We start from the raw sequence: 19,727 nt of genomic DNA on the forward strand, positions 1-19,727 counted from the left end.
TCACATAAGAGTTTTTCCTTTCACAATTATATGAACAAAGTACATTTCCAAGACACTTATTTCCTTCATTTCAAAACACTTATCAACTGCCACCTCAGCTAGTTCACAAATCAAGCTTAAGTATATGTAAAATATTAAATAAATAATATACACTTACAAATATGGGTCGGGGAGCATACTCTTCCTCAAACAACATCTGGAGTGCAAAAAGAGCTGCCTATAGAAGAATAAGTTGCAAAATATTAATGGATGTTTCAGGAGTTCTTCAGTTTGTTGGGTTTTCTTTGTTTGTGTGGGTTTGCTCCTTTGGGTTTTTGGGGGGGGGGGGGGGTTTAATATATTTTTTAATGGCTGTTTATGCATCTTGCTACCTCCTATGGCCTGGCAGAACTTACTATACTCAAGAGGTTTTACCCTTAGCTTTAGTATCTTCCAGATATTCCAAAACACATTTTGGTAACAAGTAGAAAAGTACCACCATAGGGTAACCAAATAAGACCAAGATTACTCTGAAATCCAAATCACATCAGCATGTACTTCTCCCTCACATCTGCAGCACAACCTCCACCCCAAACATGATTGTATGTACTATTCTCAGTACACATTCACTGCCCTCGAATCTGTTTAGACATGCAGTTTGCAAAGGATTCTAACCACCACAAATTTTAACAGTAAGGACTGCAGTGACCCCTTCAAAGGTCCTTAAAATTTCCTGCGTCTCTAGGGCAAGAAAGCTGCACGTGAACATGAGCTCAGTACTATGTTAAGCCTACAGGATCCTAGCCAAACTTCCATGATGACTGGTCCAATCTGCAAAGGGCAAGTCATGCCACTGCACACGTTAATCAGCTGGCAGCAAAAGCCTAAAGAAATGCTGTGTGCATATCCAGCCAGACTTTTCCATGTAAAATTGCAAGACAGTTTTAAGCACCCTAACAACTCCACCACCTGCACTGAGCAATTATTACATAAAGAAGGAGTTGTAAAAATCACATGAAATGTGTCATATTTCAACAGTTTATTCCTCCTATTTTACCCTTCTAATCCTCTACTCCCAATTATTCTTTTTTAAAGCTGGTGACAGAGTTTCAGAGTTCCCAAAAAACCTACATCTTAACATGACTGTCTCACAAGCCTTCCCACACCTGTAATCAGATACACTGGACATTCCCTCTGCAGTGTGCATCACAAGCATCCTTTGGACAGACATGCTTACGCTGAACAATACAAACATCAGATGCATTTGGAGATGTTTTGCAATACAGCAGAGCTTCTGGGAATAAGACGACAGCTGGCACAGAAAGTCAGAAAGATATGAATGGCACACATTAAAAGGCAAAGGAAAAACTCTGGAAAAGGCTGATTAAAAATCATCTCCTTACATTCTACCTGTTTGTTATCAACTGAAGAGTCTTTTCATGTATTTAGTAAACAGTAGCTGATAGCTCTTAGAAGTACAATGTTGAATTTCCTTAGGTAGTACACCAACTACTTATATTACTGAGTATTTTTTTTCTAGGTGTCTCACCTTGGCATTGGCTGTATCAAATATGGTTTCCACTAACAAGATATCAATTCCTCCATCCAAAAGTCCTTTGGCTTGCTCCTTATAGGCTTCAACCAGTTCATCAAAAGCTATAAAACAGGAATGATGTTAATTTCATCTGGAGGTATCTCTTTCAAAACCATCACCTAAGTTAAATAACTTGATGGTTATAAATACTTACTTATGTTCCTGTAATCTGGTCTCTCCACAGATGGTGACACAGAGAGTGTCCTGTTTGTTGGACCCATGGCTCCAGCAACATATCTCCTAATTCCTAAACCAAGACACAGAGGGGGGAAAAAAAAAAAAAAAAAAAAAAAAAAAAACCCAAACAAACAAAAACACCACAAAAAAACCAATGACAGCCATGTCAATGTAAAAAACCTCCAAGGACACAAAGACATGCATTTCAGGGATTAAGAACTATAAAACAGGAAACTCCTGTCTCAAATCAAGAGTTTGATCAGCACAAGATTACCCAGCACAGCTGACTTTTTTGTTTTAATCCTATCCAACAAGATGTTCAGTGTATACACACGACACAGAACATCTACAAAAAAGGCAATTGGCTCAGTTAATTTTTCTTCTAAGTATCATTTGTCTCTACACAGGAAGCTTCATTCAATTACTGTAAATGCACAGCATAGAACTGTCCTGGCATTTTTCACTAGATAACCTGATTTGAATATTCTGGGACGTGTTCATAAAAAAAAAACACACTTTTTTTTTTTTTTTTTTAAAGCATGTTTCAAATCTTACATTTTTATTGCATACTATGAATCACACCAGTGAGGTGTTATCTGGACAGCAGCAACAGCACTGTTAGCTTGAAATATAGTTTGATGCCAGAATACAAGAGGAAATTAAATAAGCTTTGAAAGACAGCATTGTCTACAGCAGTGCAAATGAGCTATCACCCTCTCACATAAAGCCTGGAAGGTAAAAGACTGCACATTTACAGATGACGGTCACATACTAATAAGCACTTTCCAGTAGCTGCTGAGTAAAGTCAAACCACGAGACTTACACTAGGAGTAACTGGAAATCCACATTTACCTACAACCAGCTATCCTAATTCTGTAGTACAAAGACTTGTGCCATACAAACCTTAGTAACTTGTAACAGTCCCTGCTGAATTTGGTTTCTCTAAAACACATCTGGAAGACGGGTATCGCCTGCAGTCTAAAACAGGCAGGCACAGGACAGCCATTCTGGAGAACACACTAAGGACTAGATCCTGCAGACATGCTGAAATTAGCGTGATATGAATAGAGATGTGAAATTGCTACTGTGTCTAAAATGAAAAGTGTGCATGTCTGCAAGTTATGTCCCTGTGATGTCAACATCAAGCTATCCTCTAGTTAGCAACATTTCAAAGATTGTAGCAAGACAGTCAAAACCACAAATGAATATGAAATTAAAATAAATATTGCTTACCTGTCTGAGCAGCTACATCATCTGCTGCTTTTCTGGCCACCTGTGCAGAGACTCTGTTTAACCGATACGCCTAGAACAATTACAGAAAATTAGTGAGTAACCTTTAGTTCAGTACAGCATAACTTATCCTCAAAGAAACACAACACTTCCATTCAGTAGCTTGCAGTAGACTCTGAAGGCTCCCTAAGCCATACAAGTACATATAAGCACTATTACAAAACTTCAAAAGGAACAGCTTTATACATCTCAGCAAGAGAGTTACATGGCAGGTCTCATCCCACGTACGCCCCAGCCTACAGCTGCTAATCATAAAATTTCATTCTGTAAGGTAGTAATTAAATCCTGCTGAAGTCAACAGAAGCTTAAGAACAGGACTTTGACGACAAAATTAACCTACTTTTAAATTAACTTTTTATTCAAGTAGCATATTTCCAAGTATTTTCTTTCACATATTTCTCAAATTCTCGAAACAACACATAACACAGAATAAGCATTACAAATGCAAGCTTGAAAGGACTTATACATAGACCAGCACAAACAACACACAAATAACATCCAGGAAAAAAGCAGCTCCATTGCGGCATCTGGTAAGTTGGAAGGACTGAAGCAAAATACCCCTGTTCACAGAACTGAGATATTCTGTGAATGCTCAAACAAAATCTAGGACAAATTATTATTGCCTGTGCCTTCGTCAACAAGAGGTACACTACGACTGTCACACACAGAAAGTACAATTGTCCCCAGCAGCGGAAATGAGCTACAACCCCATCACATGGCTCAAGAGGCAGCATGCAGTCAATAAACACAAATACCAATGAACTCTAGGACTGAGCTAATCTAGGCTGCTAAGACAAAAATCTTGATTAATATTCTAATATGTAAATAGTTTAACATTCTTACCAAATGCTCAAGGCCATAGTCAGCTTGTGCAACTCGGGTGCTGCTGAAAGTGTTAGTTTCAATGATGTCAGCACCTGACAGCAAGTATTCCTGCAAGACAGGAAAGAAAAAAACTCCAAGACCTCCAGAACCGAGATACGGAATGAAAGCAACCCAACTGCTTTGTCTCACTCAGTTGACAAAAAGTCACAAATCATCTCCTAATTCAAAGCAGATCAAACTCCAAAGGCCTTACTCAAAGGCACAGGGCCAAAGCAATAGAAGTGTTCCATGTAACCTATTTTCAGAGTTTTAGTGTCAGCCACACTTTCTATTAACAGGTGACATTCACAGAGTCACCTCCATCTGACTCCAGCACCTGGAGCACATTCTAGATTTTTGCACAGCGACACAGTTGGACCTAGTCCAATTGCCATGAGCAAGCAAGGGCTGCTGTGGGCAGACTCAGAAAAGGCACCAGTTAAACAACAACAGAGGATCAGAAAATTTAAACACTCTAAAGGGAGCTGTACAGCACAAGAGCATACTGAGACAGAATATAAGCTTAGGAGAATTATATTTTGTGCAGATCACATTTAAAGTTTAACTAATGGCCCAGATTCACAAACAAGTAAGCCTTCTGCTCCATTTTGGTTGTCTAACTCCCACTGAAGGAAACTGAAATCAATGCAAACTGAAATGTTTTTGCAGATTCTAGTCTGGGTTTTTATAACCTCTATCAGTTGCCCTCCTCCCTCCCTAACTCCTCTTTTTGATCAGGTTAACCCTTAGGTAACCCCTGCATATTCAATTAAATTAAGACATTTGAAATGCTAGTAAGTCAAAAATACTCACGTGGCCATTAAACATAAACCACTCAGCTTTTCCTATAAGAAGCAGATGAACTCAGCAGGTTGAACAGGGCAAATAAAGTCTTGATCCAAACAACCACAGAAAATAATTAAATTTGCTTTAAAACATGTTTTGCTGCAAACTAATATGCTTTCTCTCAACTCCTCCTGGATACATATGGAAATACCTATAAATAGCTACATGGGAAAATACAAGTTCTTACATGTACACTAATAACCAAGTAATGAAGTTTCTGAAAATCATCTAGACTAAAGAAAGATGTTAAATGTGTACAGCTTGGTACTAGCTTTTGTTTAGTTCAGATCTGACATTTTAGCAAAAGCCCTTCAACTTTACTGTCTACTACCACAGAAGGAAATAATATGCTCAAAGCAGGAAGATAATTTTTGCCTTTGAAAATACATCACCTCTCTTACCACTGAATCTTACTTTGCCAGACAAGGTACAGCTAACATTTACTTTTCAAGTTACTGATATCCATGAGATGTGACTCACTGGGCCATTAAAAAAAAACCAAAAAAACCCCAAAAAACAAAAACAACAAACCAACCACCATACCTATAGTGGGATTACATTTACTTTGTAGAAATATTTTCATCTATTATTTCAAGTTCTGTCCAAATCTCAGAAGAAATAACCACGGGTAGCTATAAAATAAGAAGTCACCACCCATGGCTCAGAAAGCACCTGAACCAAAAGTTGCTGCAGGCATGGGGATCACCACAGACTTGTTCTTTCTTACACTCTTCCTAAAGCACCTACAACTGGCCATTGGAGGGATGATAGCAGGCTACTTATTTTTACTCAATACATTCATTCTAAAGTCACATCACTATTGCTCTGCTAAACCTGCAAAATTCAACTGTTAAACCAGCTTACTCGATTAAAACCACAAGCTATTATAAATTCCAAGGTTCACAACCAGTACAGCTCAGTTGACCATTTAGGGACTGAACTCAGTCTACAAATATCTCCTCCTTAAATTTTTATAGGTCGAAGACTGGTTCTTTCCAACTCATCATTCTTAAAAACCAAAGAACGACAGTTAGAATGTAAATATAAAAATACAGATTACATACCAAGTTTAACAAACATAGGCCAGTTATGATTCTAATCAATGAAATACAGATCTTTTTAATAAATAATTGGAAAAACCTAGAACAGATGCGAGGCTTCAACTGAGTATCAACTAGCTGAAATGCTATTCAACGTTCCAATTATTACAGTACAACCTACAAATGCCCGCAACTCAAGAAATACAAGCCGTAGAAAATTGTTTTTTAAAGTCTAATTGAAGATAGGAAAATAATGAAATCTGTTTGCAAATTCCTAACGATCAACCCTAGACTGTTTTATTCCCTGGGCCACACATTAATATTCCAGGGCAAAAACAAGAATATGGAAGTACATACACTCATTAGGAAGCCCATATACTCATTAACTATGGAAAGGCCTGCTTCAGGCTGCCACATTTAACAGCTCTCTAATACACAATTATAGAAACACGCATCTAGAATTCAGATATGTCCTACTTAGATGCATTTCAAGTGCTGGTTGAGGAGGAGAAAAGGAAAGAAAAATTAAATAATTCAGAATCTACAATTAATAGAAATGCATCAGGGACATAAGTCAAAAAGGGATTTAAAACCAACACTGCCTGGGTGACATCAGGAACCAAGACACGAATGCTGTGCTCACACAACCAGAACAGTCAAATCTGCTCATTCTTTTTCACATGGTTACCTAGCACTTTCTTCCCTATCCCCAGAAGGCGCAGGAGAGCCAGTAGCCTGTGGCATGGAAAAGGGGAGCACAGAGGCCAAATTATCCTCCCTTCTCTAGTCAAGAGACAGAAATCAGAACCACTTACCTTGTGTATGTCACAGATTATATTAGGTTGAGTTATACTGAGAAGGTCATTATTGCCTTTCAAAGGCCTGGAATGATCTTTAAATTCATGCCCTCGGAAATCCTCTTCTGACAGGGCATATTGCTGGATCATGGTACCCATGCCTCCATCCAAAACCATTATCCGCTCCTGCAGAACTGATTCAATTTCAACTTCCATGCTTTTCTGGGGATCTGCTTTAAGAAAATAAATTCAATATTCAAGCAGTTTTGAAATTCCCTAGCTACACACTTGTGCAACCTGAGCTCTTCCCATTTAAGAATCAGAATAAAATAACTAATCCTCTACTGAAATCAAACAGTAATTGGTTTACTTCATCTGCAGCTCCAATCACCTGATGTCAGGTAACAGCTGCATCTATCTAAATAGAATTAGACTCAATTGGTCCTTCACCTAAATACAGTCACCTGCACACAGTCAGCTGCAGAAAAAGAGCGTATAAAAAGTTCATAAGGGCATACATCAAACTCTACATAAACTAGTCTCCAACACTGAAAAGTGTGATAATATCCACCACAGCAACATTTGAACAGCAACACAGAGCTACCTCTCGGTACCAGACGCCGTACTCCCAGTGGTATGCAAGTGCAAACCAGAAACTAGTAAGCTCAATTTAAAAAAATTTTCTACTTTAACTGCCTATACCACAATGATAGAGAAAGAGAAATAAACAGAGCAATTCTGTGAAAACAATTCTCAACTGAGTCCCAAATTCACCTCTTTCTAGCATTAGAGTAGTAAATAATGATTTTACACTTCTGTTAGTGAGCAAACTACAAGATACACAGGAGATAATAGCCAGGTTTTACTTTCTTTTGCACAAACACAGCAAGATCTTCTTCTGCTCCACATCAATGCTAGAAGAAAACAAATCAAGCAAATCACATGCTAATTGTAAGATACTGGACAGGGTAAGTCTAACAATAACTGAAACAGAAGACTGTAGAAATTTTAGAGCTATCATTAGGAATGAAGATGCAATATAGTCACGCTTTAAGATTCCAAACAAAGCCCATCGCAAACATTAAACAAAAAACCAAAACTATAATCTGAGACATTAAAAAAAAAAAAAGAAAAAGAAAAACACCACCACCACAAAATCCCCCAAACCCCAACAAAAGTAATCCTACTTTTCCTCTTCAGAATGTACGGAGAATCATTTCAGAACAAAGACACACTTACATGCATATAGCAAAATAATTAAACAGCCTCTTTACCAAAAACCCAATTTATAAGTGGGACCCCACTTATCTTTCACAACCATGTAGATGAACAATGTGTTATTCTTCATCTCTCTCCTTCACTCAGCTTGGGCTTACTCCCTTTGAGTAAACACCTATTTTGCATTTTGGTTATGCACTATCATCAAAACACTTGTAAAAATGAATGATTTCTGAAGCACAAAAATATCCTTACATCTCATTACAACTTACACTCAGTAGTACTTAAAAATCACTGTCAACTGCTAACTGATTTGACTTTTTTCCTTCTGCATTCTTGCAATGCAACTTCTGTTTTGACATTAGTACTGTTCAAAAAGAATATGCTAGAGAGAAGATGAGGCCAAGAGTAAAGTATTACAAGGTTACATTTATACCAACACTCTGGAAAAACAGCTCTAAACAGCTCTAAATCAGATGTAGTCTCAGCAAGAAGAGAAGCCAAATAAAATTTGCTCTATAACAAGTATGAAGCATTTGAAGGGGGATTAAAATACAAAAAAGCGAGCCACCTTCATTTCAAGTTGGAAGTTTTAACACCCCACAGGCAGGCTTAGCAGGTTCTTATACAAGAGCTTAAACCTACTCACGCTAAACCATCAAATTATTCATGAAAATAAAATCAGAGCTAAAGGCTTTCAGAAGCAAGACCCAAAAAATTGTATCTGAAAGTACGTCTGCAGTGCAGACTCCCATGGAGCGTAACTCATGTGCTTTGCAAGAGCTACAACCCAATGAGACATACACATTAGAGCTTGCTTTTGCTTTAATGTAGCCTCCTAAGTAAACTCCTTGACGCTGAGAGCTGCAGCCCAGACAGCTGAGCCAGGCCATCAGAGCTCCCCCAGCACCACTCCTCCTTTCTATAGGCTTCTGTCCCTTTTACCTGTGTGCTTCCCAACTATGTTCTTATACACACTGGGAAGCAAACAAAGATTTACAGTTCAGTTTTCAATCCTGCAACTCACGTAGTCTGTTTTGCTTTCTCTACAGCTTGCCTCGCTGAACAGATGCCACTTCAGTGTACAGTTTTCTGCTCATAGAAGCACAGATTTCTGCCTCATCTCTGCTCCCAGCTCTGCAAGAGTCTTATTTGGAAGAAGCTTTCAAAATCTGTGCTTCTTCAGCAGCATCTTAAAAAGGTGCAGGAAATAGGGTGGGAATCATGAAGGTGGCCATCAGTGCCAGAGGTACACAGCCTCTACGTTTTACAAATGGATGGCATAGCTCCAAGCCCACCAAACACCAATTTACCTGTCCTTGCTATGGATAACACTTGACTTTCCTTCCATCAGGAGCCTGCACTACTTGAAGCTGTGCTCTATCACACTGACGATGCAATTTTCAAGTTGGAAACAAAGTCTGCAGTCAGGTCCAAAAAGACCCCATAAATCAGAGAGGATCGATTCATAAAGCCATGCTAGAAAGGGCTGAACTCTGCCCTTGGCAGAAATGCAGGGAGGAGGCTGGGAGTCAGCTCTGCTAAACAAGTACCATCATCTTAATTCAGCATTCAACTCACATAATTCCCCTCTCCAGCACAGACAGGGTCCAAGAGTTTGTTATAGAATAAATGAAAAAATATTTGGAGAAATTCCTAAGCAAGGAAAAAAAATCAGGTCAGCCTTTTTTATTTGGTTGGTTGGATTGTTTGGTTTACAAACCCCGTTCCTACCTCTGCTCAGCCAGAAGTTGATTAAAAATTTGTTTTATAAAGATCACTAGTGAGCTTTGGGAAACAGATTCCCTCTTCCATTCAGAAGTGTCCAGGAGAAAAACTGCCTCTATTGCTCTAACAGAAATAGTAGCAAACCAGCAGTGGTAACAGGACCCAGGACCAATTACCTTGATTTTATACTCTACTGAAACTTAAAATAAAAAGCACACTAACACAGAGTGTTCTAGGGCTGGAACTAGTTTAGCAGACCATACCAAGACAGAACAAAACTGACCCAACAACATTGGCTTAGAAGTCAATGGGATACAGAACGCAGAATAAAAAATCCTAATACCCTACTTCACTTCCCCAAGGTAAACACTCTGGCTTGAGATCACATGAACTGGGGAATTACTAGTCTTGAAAGGAGAAATTATATCAGCTACAACAACTTTTACCCCTTGTAGGTGTTTCCAAGTTTGCGTAGCACAGAAGGTGTCCCTCTGGTATGGCTGTTCACCCCTACAGTCATTCTACCACTAACAATTATAAACTTTGCCCAACTGTAACCTTCCATTTTCACAATGTGGCAACTAAACAGCCCAGGGGATAAGGCAAGATGATGTTCCTTCATCTCCTTATCCCAACCCAACCCACATACAGGCCATATGTGCAGAATTGAGGGGATAAACACATGTTCTCCACAAGAAACCTGCAATTTGCTTAAAAACATATTTTTCTGATGCCTGCAATGATTCTCAAAAGGTAGTGTTTATTATTTATGCACTTTTATTAAAAATTTATTCTTAGTATAAAATAGTCTGGTATACAAGTACTTGGAAAGGAATAAAGGATTACAAGTTGCTTCCAAAGCTTTTAATAAAGCACCAACCCAGCTATGACAGTATTACAGTATTTTCGTCACGTTAATTTGGAAGAACACAAACTGAAGAACTACAAGGAGCTAAGGCACTTACGGTACCCCCTATTTCATAAGTTGACCAGGTCCTGTCCTAACATGCAACAGGGCCACTCCACATTTGCACATCCTAATTCAGCAAACCAGCATTGCTCCATACCAGCTCCAAGCACAAGTTTCTCCATCATTCAAAGAATTATTTGCAGCACACAGAAATTACGACAATAGTAGCAAAAAAGGACGCTCCTGCTATCAGCCTGCCACAGATAGCTCATGACAACCTTAGCATTACTTGCTGTTTAATTTATTAAATCTTCAAGTGGATGCCCTCTGGCAACATTAGGAGTTTCATGAACTGTAGCAACAGATGGCAGACAGGTCCTCTACAACAGTGGGCAGCAGCACCCTACTGCTAAGTTATTTGCTACCCTGCCTATCCAAAGAGAGAAGCATTGGATCTGACCACTTCACCTTGGCTACCTATGTGCACCTTGCTGGCATTTTCTGGGTCGGCACCTGTCTGAAGAACCATTCAGGTCTTCTATAACAGACAGACAGACGCTTGTGTAGCCGATGCATTTACAAAGTTAGCTTGAAAGGCAAACAACAACCACAAAAGTCACTGAAGTCTCAGAATAACAGAGTTGTGCCCGCCACCTCTAGCTGAACACACAAATCCTGAGCTCAAAAGCTTCCTGTGTCATAACTACAGCTGTCCATCTCCCAGCATTAAACTGTTCACAACAGATTACTAGATATTCACCGTGGGCAGTAACCACGAGGAAACAAACCAACCACCAGACCAGCGCAGTCTCGCTTTGTGGCAAGCCCTGCCACTGAAAGGCTAGGGAGAAGCGCTTCGCCCAGCTTCCCAACAGCCTGCTCCCAAATGCAAGTCCTTTGCATCACTGCCACACACCACCATCTACTGCCCTCTGCCTGTTCAGCGGGGCTCCACAAACACCCCCAGCATGCAATTTTTACTTCCATCTAAGCAGAACTTTTCTCCAACTGCCACCACTTCTCAAGCCGCTGCTGAAATACCCTCCCATGTTTGCCATTTCAGCCAAACCCATTCAGTTCTGCAGCAGCAGGACAGCCGCTAGCCACGGCTTAACCCCAAATGGCAGGGGAGAAAGGGCAGGGCAGGTCAACGTCATCTTTGCTAGAGGAACCTGGCAAAACCTCAGACCACAAAAGCCGATTATGGAGTCGGCGCTGCACACAGCTCTGCAGCGAGGAGGACTGCAGGCCTGTTTAACAAGCCGAGGGATGCAAGCCCGGGCTGAAGCACAGGCTCAGCAGCAGGCATCCCCCCTCAGACACGCTAAAAAGGAAAGTGCTTGGGATCTCTGCAGGTATCAGCACCACTGAAAGCAGCCGCTGACAGAACAGCCCCTTCTGAAGTACCGGCAATGCCAATTAGCAGCTAATTTTACTTCTCCCCTTCCAACGGCTTCCGTTTAACCCGCGAAATGGCACTTTTGACTTAGAGCCCCGGAGCAGCTGGAGCACACCCAGTCCCTACCACCACGCTGCAGCCTCTCACGCAGTTGCTCTCCCCCCCCTCTCCGGCTTAACTGTGTCCGACGGGGGGTGTCCCAGCACCCTCCGGACCCCTTCTACGTAGAGCGAAGCCTTGCTCCAAGGGACCGGCTGCGCACCGCAGGGGCTCCCGCAACAAACGCCCTTCTTCACTACCGCCGTCGACACCGCGCCTTCGGGTGGGCGCGACGCCTTTAAACGCGCGCCGAGCCGCCAAACGCGGCTTTTACAAAAGTCAAACGCTGCGGAGTAACTGTCACGCCCCCGCCAGCACCGCCTCAGGGTGCCACCGCACCGGCGTGGGACCGCGGGCAAACGCCCGAAGCTGAGGGGAGGGCGAGCTCGCCGCCGGCTGCGGCAGGACCGCCGACCCCTCAGGGGCAGCCCCCGCCGCTCCCGGGAGAGGAGCAGCGGCTCCCCTCACCCCTCCCGCCGCAGGAGGGAAGGGCCCGCCCCGCTGCCACAACAGCGGCACGTGGCGGGTGGCGGGACCGGGCCCGCCGCTGCCTCCTGAGGGGGGAGCCGCCATCGCTCCCGGCCCCCCCCCCCCAACCCGGTGCGCGCGCGCACGCACACGCGACCCCCACCCCCAGCGCTCGCGCCCGTTACCCGGCGGGTCTGCAGCCGCCGGTCCGGTTGGCGCCATGCTGCCGAGACGTCACCGCCGCCCCTGCGCGCCGCGCCGCGCCGCGGGGCGAGGGGCCCGGGGGCCCGCGCGCGAGCCGTGAGGCGAGCACCAGCGGCGGGGCGGCCGCGTCACCACCCCCCTGACGCGCGAGCTCCGCCCAGAGCGCGGGCAGCGAGCGCGGGCTGCACCCGCGGCGGGGGGGGGGGGCGGCCGTCGCTGCCGTTGGCCTGAGGGGGAACGGGCGGCGGGAGCGGGAGGGGGGGGGTCGGGTCGGGTCGTGTCCCCCCCCCGCCTGTCACACAGGGGAAGGCTGCGGGGTGAGGGAGCTGTCCCTCGGCGGCGGGCAGCGCTCCTTCAGGCCCGTTGTCGGCCTGGCTGGCCGCCGCCCGGGAGCCCCTCTGCCCCGCTGTCGGCGGGGCTGGGGAGCGGCGGCAGCCGCTGAAGCTGGATCGGCAGCCGCAGTAGCAGGCTGAAAACTCACCCGAGGAGCTGGTTTGCTTTCCCTTTGCAGCCGGAGGACGCCAGCTCTTAAACTTGCGGCTGGATGGGGAAAGCAAAGCCTGGTCTTCTAACTCCCCTAACGTTAAGTGCCGATAGCTTTAGATGCCCCTGTAGTTACTGGGGGATGATTTTGCCGCCTCATCGGGGATGGAGGGGCTGAGGAAATAAGTCTTTCAAATGCCAACGACACTTGGATTGCAATTAAAGACTTAGTGTTGAGAGGAAAGAGATGTAAATATGCCTTACGTGAGCCGGAAATCAGACTTGCCAGTGATGTATGGATGTATGTTACTGACATGTAAATCTGGAAACAAGTTTATACTAAAGGAATTGAGCAAATTAAGGGACGGTTTGCTTGAGAGTCAAACAAAACAAATAAAACGTGCCTTATTTTGACACAAGAGTTTCACTTATGATGATACATCCTTTCAACTTCTTATCTGAGGACTCGCATTTTAAAAGACAGAAGTACCTGCCTGTTGCAGCTGCAGAGCAGCCTCGCAAGCATTGTTTCACTGCGCGTAGCGAATCCTTGCTTGCCAGGAGTCAGAATAGCTCAAGGGAATAACTGCTGCTTTCATTTAGTGTTAGTAATTCAAATGCCAGTAATAAACATGAACAGCATCATCATTCAAACCAGTTCAGTGTTCAAAATATGAAAAGAAGAAGGAAGTCTGTAAAATAGATTACTGACCAGCCTTTCCAGTTTTCCTTGGCTGGTTCAATAACTTAAGCAAGCAAAGTGAAGATGCAGAGGCCGCTGGTTCTCTGTTAACAGGAATGAACTGAGTTTGCTTCCCTCCTTCAGGCGCCTGGGCCTCAGCTCTGTGCGGCAATGGTAAAACCTTTTGTCAGCTAAGAGTATGAGTTGCTACATGTACCGTACTTAATAATGGCTTCTGCGTTTTCCCTGGAAAATTTTTAGGGAACTCAAAATGAGTCAAAAGCCATTAGTGTAGATGATTCCTGGAGGCTAAATGTTTACTCCTGAATTTTCTTTTGAGACACAAGAACAGTTGGTTACAAACCTTTTGAGTCCAATGCGATCTAGGAACTTTTATAATCAGCTGTCACTTTGGTCAATGGTGGTGCAAGTACATATAAAAAATTTAGCTTTATGTTTAAATAATGTATATGTCTAATTCAGCTTCAGAAGAAATACAGGCAGCCTACAAATCAACTAGATAGTAGTCCAGCTTTAGTTGTAGAGGCTACGCTCCAGTTTTGAACGCCAGAAGACATCGATGGAGAGAGGACCTTGCCTCTCGGCAAACCATTGCAGTGGTCAGCTCGAGCTCCCACTGCAAAAATATGTTCCAAAATTCCAGTGTAAGATGCAATGGTCTGGAAACCCATAACCTTTGAAAGCCTAACAACGGAAGTGGAATACACTAAACAGGAGCAAAAGTCAGGTACTCCTAGAGAGTGCTTAACTTTATCCCTTTTACACATAATTTGCATATATTATAGAGATGGGCAATGCTTTGAGAACCGTTCATTAAGAGATTTTAGGGTGTGTATTTCCTTGCTTGGACAACTTCCAACCTTTTTGTCATGCCATATAACACTATGAAAATTTTCTATGGCAGCAATTCAGGTTAAAAAGCTCACTGTCTCCACAGTTGCTTTGTGGCAACAGATCTTTGTACCACAGCTCAGCACGTCCTTGCGTGTGCTGATGCAGTTGTTTGTGTAACTGCTGCAAAGTAGGTCAGCGGGAGAAAAAAAAAAAAAAAGCTGAAAATTTGAAGGTGCTTTTGAAAAGTATCATTTCACAGATCCCATTTGCTCTGCAATTTCACAACCAGTTTGAGCCTGTTTGACTGTGCAGTGCTGTGAAAAGTCCGTCCCAAATTCCACCCTGCGCCATCCTCCTATTTCTGTGCCTTTCTTTATGCAGGTGCTAGCCCTTAAACACAAGTCTTCCTTAAAGGTCAATTTTCAGTGGGAACAGGTTTCTGATCCAATTCGCTGCAGCTGAATGGTCTCCAGAGCTGATGTAGGAGCAGCAGCAGGAAGAAAGGGCAGTAGCCCCCCAGCCTCAGACTGTGTTTAATCTGCTTGAGAAACTGGCGTTGTACAGAGAACTGAGTGAGCACAACCCAGGCAAGATACACTCCAGAGGGTGAAGGAAAGAGGAATGATGGTTAAGGGTAGTGATTACCAAACAGATCATCCAACAAAGGAGTATCAACACAGAACTTCAGCTTTAATATGTTTTGCAATGTTAGAGAATCTCAGGTGCCTTTTCTTGGTTTAGTTTCAATCATGACAGTACTGTGCAGTGCTGAGAGTCCCAGCGCGTGTCCCTATCCTGAGGCTGCCACACACCTGCAGTTACCAAGATTTTTGAACTATTTCTTTAAGAAGCTCTAATACATGGTGAATTTGCAGGTAACCTATGAGGATTTGCAGCGAGCATGCCCTTAAGCTTGAAAAGTGCTTTTTCTTTGTGTTACAGAGTGTTCTTATTTTACTAAATTAGGCTGTCAAAATACTGTTCCTTTTCATACATTTAGAGTAACACCAGGAGCAGCTTAGAGTTGCTGGAGCAATGGAGTAAGGGAAGGGAAAACACAAAGGTGCCATCATTCCCACGCCTGAGAAACCTAACCTTAACACTCTTGGGAATTAGTCCTATTTAAACATCAGTTGCAGACATCTATCATCATGGTGAGAATCCTGGTTTCTGAAGGTGGTTATAAGTGGTGCTTCAGTGAAGCTAGCATCTTCCTAATTGCGACAGAATTAAACTATAAATCCAAATTAATATCCTTAGCAAAAAAAAAAAAATCTTTAAGTCAGATCGAGTTCTAGTATTTCAAGTATATTTGAAGGTATTTTCAAATGACCGCTTTCCCCAGCTCTTCCCACACACAGCTAAATTCTCACAGATCTTTTAAAACCAGGTAGTGTTTGAAGCAAACAAAGCCAACTTCGTATTTTGATTTTTTTTCCAGTGCCAAGGATCTGGTTCACCAGTTCACTCTCTACTTGCACACCCACGTATTCAGATGGCATACTCACCTTACGCGTGTGTAAGATCAAACACAGGGGTTTAGCACACTCTTTTAGCTTTTGGTTATGTGTTTTAGATACCTCTGTAATATTAATTACAAAAACATGCCTTTCATTCCCATATTATCTGCCTTTATTCCTGAGGATGCGGTTCCCAATGGGCTATTCACATAAGTAATCCTTATTTAAACAAGAACAGTGGGATTATTCATGTTACTAAAGAACAATCATATTTCAGAGGATTGCATCCAAGTGAAGCATTCACAGCACCGTGCAGAAATCTGAAAGAGAAAACAGATTAATCTGATCTCAGAGCACAGCTCTTGGCACTCCGATCTGTAAGGTTACTTACCACTTGTGCTATTTTGGTGCAGCTGGATTCTTGCCCTATTTCGTATGACTAAGTTATGCTCCTTGTTTTTTATTTTCAGAATTTCCCCAGTGCTTAAGAATTACAATTTCTATTTAATAACTAATTTTCTAGCCCCACAAGTTAGAGGGTGATTTTTTGTGATCCAAATATAGATTATTTGTATATTAAGTCAAATTACGATGTTAACATTTCTATTCCAGGATCAAAATATTACCAGAAACCAGAAGAAAGCTGATTGTTTCAAGACCAATTCTAAGCACACTCCAAATGCCAAAATAGTCTATTAAACGTTCGCAGCTTAGAGGAATAGCAACAAATTTATTCTACTTACCACAGAACAGATTTTGGACTTCACTACTTTAAAAAAAAAACCAAAGTCTCCATCAGAGTGAAAACAAACACACTAAAGTGAACTGAATATAACCTTTTGCATCTCTTTAGAGACTCCATGTTGATCAAAAAGTGTATAAATGCCTAGAAGGGCTGAAACACAGGCATGAAGAGGACAGGGAATTCAATAGGGGGTGTAGTCTTGCAGCTTATCTATACAGCTGCACAAGGCAAACTGTGTCAACTGCTTTCAATTTATTTCAGGCTTCATATGATTATGAAATTTTGCAGTGTTTTTAAAACCTTCAGTATGCACCTTTCAGGCATCCACATCAAATCCATAGCAGAGAGAGGAAGAACCACTGCAGGCTTGCCAGCTGCCCTGTGACAGCATGGGAGCTGAGGAAAAAGGGCCACGTCACATGCAGCTAAATGCGTTCACCGAACAAAACCTGCTCGACATTGAGCTCAGAGAGTTACAAAACATTTTGCTGTGGATGTGTGTGAGATTCTCAGCTTCTTTCTCCCCGTTAGCACGGCTGAGGGAAGTCTGAGCTCCACTGCCTCTGCCCAGGGCAGGACAACACCTGCCCTGGATCAGTCCAGACTGGTTATGGAAAGAGGTTTCCGAAGGTACCTCCTGTTCTCTTAGGTGCTGGCAGAGCTTCTTGCCCGTGTTGCCAGACATCCACAAGCTGAGGAACTACAGCAAGCCTCCATTCAACACACAGTGCCTCAAAAATCAGTCGAGGCTGCAGGGCTCACCCTGTGAAGGAGAACTGGAAGGTCTTGGCGACAGAGTAGGTGTGAGGGTGACAGCAAGGCAGGCAGCAGCAGTAACCTCCCAGACGAGGAGGCAGTCCTGCACTACCCAAAACAAGAAGAGCAGGTCCAGCAATGCTACCAGGTTCAGCCTACAGTCCAGTGATCACTAGACAATCCATAGCCATGAGACAGGGCCAAGGTCAATCCAGAAAGTCTTGTAGACTGGGCAAGACATAGTATACATACAACATAGCTCAAGCTAGGGGTGAGGATGAGGGCCTGAGTTAAATGCATCTCCGTGGCTAATGGGTGGGAGGTGCAGGGGTGGAGGTCTGATATGTAGCTGTTGAGGGCAACTGGAGCCTGCTGCTGTTCTTTGGGCCTTACCAGTAGATAGACTGCTCGGAGATACAGCCACAAGAAGTTGAGGGCAACTATCAGAGCTCAAGCCCTAGGCATACTTTTGTTGCATGTGCAGTTTAAATGGGATCACACTCCACCTGGCAAGCACATCAGTTTGTGTTCAACACAGCTTGAGATCTATGAAAATGTGTCTAATAAGCAGGATTGTAGAAAGGTTTGGCCAACTTGTAAAGGTGGACAACATGAGACGTGCAGACTTAGCCAAGTAATGTAGCCATCTGCACCCTGGTAGTGCAGACGTAGCACAACGGGGCAGAGAAAAGGTACATGTGCAGGTCATATGATGTGTGAGTGGCATTGGAGAGTTTCCAGCAGTGCTCCCGGCTGTCAGTCGTGACTCTGTTCCAGGCAGTGAACAGCCTCTATTAATATAGCTTTCTTTTGGTGAACAGTGAACCTTTTAAGATTTTTTGCAAAGGCAGAAGGAACCCATCTGTGTAAAATACCTGGAAAGACTAGTGCCCTACTTGGCTTTCCCTGACTTACACATACAAACAATCCTGTATGTTATCAACTATCTGTTAGAAAAGCATGTTTTATAGGTAATTCTCTTTCCTTTAAAGGACTTTGAAACTGCACAGTTCATTCCATTTGTTTTAAAGTCTAACCCACCAAGTTTCAACCCTTTGTGAAAACTGCAGGTGATCACAGACATAGCAGTGACATTTCCTCTACCTCTTTCTTCAGAGTGGTTTGAGTAATGCTATCCCCTCTCTTGTGTTCAATTTATTCTACGTAGAAGAGCAGAAACAGGGAGGGGAACAGGAAGCTGATGAGGTCAGGAGCAAGGAGACAGGAGGCAAGGATTTGAGTCCCAGACATGAGCTAGAAAACAAGTTTAAGGAACCAGTTCCAGAAATATGAATGCTTCTAGAGAACTGCTTTTGCTGGAAATATTAACTGTGAATAAAGAAAATTGTTTTCACAACAAAATATTAAATGAAAGAAATATGCAAGTGGTATAACGATATAAACCTAGCAGACAGAAAAGAACCTTATCATAGAATCACAGAATGGTTTGGGTTGGAAGGGACCATAAAGACCATCTAATTCCAACCCCCCCCGCCATGAGCAGGAACACCTTCCACTAGAGCAGGTTGCTCAAAGCCCCATCCAACCTGGCCTTGAACACTGCCAGGGATGGGGCAGCCACAGCTTCTCTGGGCAACCAGTCCCAGTGTCTCACCACCCTCACAGTGAACAATGCTGAAAGTCTTGTGTATCTTAAGATATGAAGAAATACTCACAGGTGGTGTTGGTTTTAAATCTTGCCCAAGCTTCAGAAATTAAATTCTGAGGAAGAAGAAGCCTCTTGTATCTGCAAGCAGTAGTGACAGCATGAACAAGATACACTGACAGGGAACACTGCTCTAGGGCAGAGCCCTTCTTTAGTTATCAGTAATAGAAATTTACATTAAAACAAACATGCCCAGAGTGTATTTTGTCACCCTAAAGGCCAAATATTTCCGCCCTGTGGTTACTTACACCAGTCAGGTCTTATTTGGCTTCTTTTCAACATGGAAGTGAAAAGTTTCTTCTGGAGCCTATGGTCTACAATAATTCCCTTTGATATTTTTTTTTTCCTGACATCTCTTTTTGTCTTGTTAAACTAAAAGACTTACTTTTGGGCCTTAACACTTGTAAAGCCTAAAACATGTTAAGCAATCTAAGATCTGCTGACAAGTCCTCAGAAGTCTCTATTAG

At 42.8% G+C, this 19,727-nt stretch overlaps 1 protein-coding gene across 4 annotated transcripts in view; it reads right to left on the reverse strand.

Annotated features, from left to right (window-relative positions):
- MTR (5-methyltetrahydrofolate-homocysteine methyltransferase) overlaps nucleotides 1–12,736 on the reverse strand; it is a 52,252-nt gene extending 39,516 nt beyond the window's left edge. Inside the window, exons 1-7 of one of the 4 annotated variants that reach the window (XM_030035121.2) lie at nucleotides 12,595–12,736; nucleotides 6,606–6,817; nucleotides 3,884–3,973; nucleotides 2,984–3,053; nucleotides 1,728–1,820; nucleotides 1,529–1,635; nucleotides 158–217 (exon numbers count right to left, since the gene is read on the reverse strand). In XM_030035121.2, coding sequence (XP_029890981.1) covers nucleotides 158–217; nucleotides 1,529–1,635; nucleotides 1,728–1,820; nucleotides 2,984–3,053; nucleotides 3,884–3,973; nucleotides 6,606–6,817; nucleotides 12,595–12,631 — 669 coding nt within the window. In that variant the 5' untranslated portion in view covers nucleotides 12,632–12,736. Of the gene's footprint in view, nucleotides 1–157; nucleotides 218–1,528; nucleotides 1,636–1,727; nucleotides 1,821–2,983; nucleotides 3,054–3,883; nucleotides 3,974–6,605; nucleotides 6,821–12,021; nucleotides 12,260–12,594 lie in introns of those variants that run through there. The other 3 variants (XM_030035120.2, XM_030035122.2, XM_030035123.2) reach the window with 3 other exon arrangements.
- Nucleotides 12,737–19,727: the final 6,991 nt, after the last annotated feature.

This window comes from Aquila chrysaetos, chromosome 13 (assembly GCF_900496995.4).
Source record: "Aquila chrysaetos chrysaetos chromosome 13, bAquChr1.4, whole genome shotgun sequence".
In the NCBI taxonomy this organism is placed as follows: Eukaryota; Metazoa; Chordata; class Aves; order Accipitriformes; family Accipitridae; genus Aquila; species Aquila chrysaetos.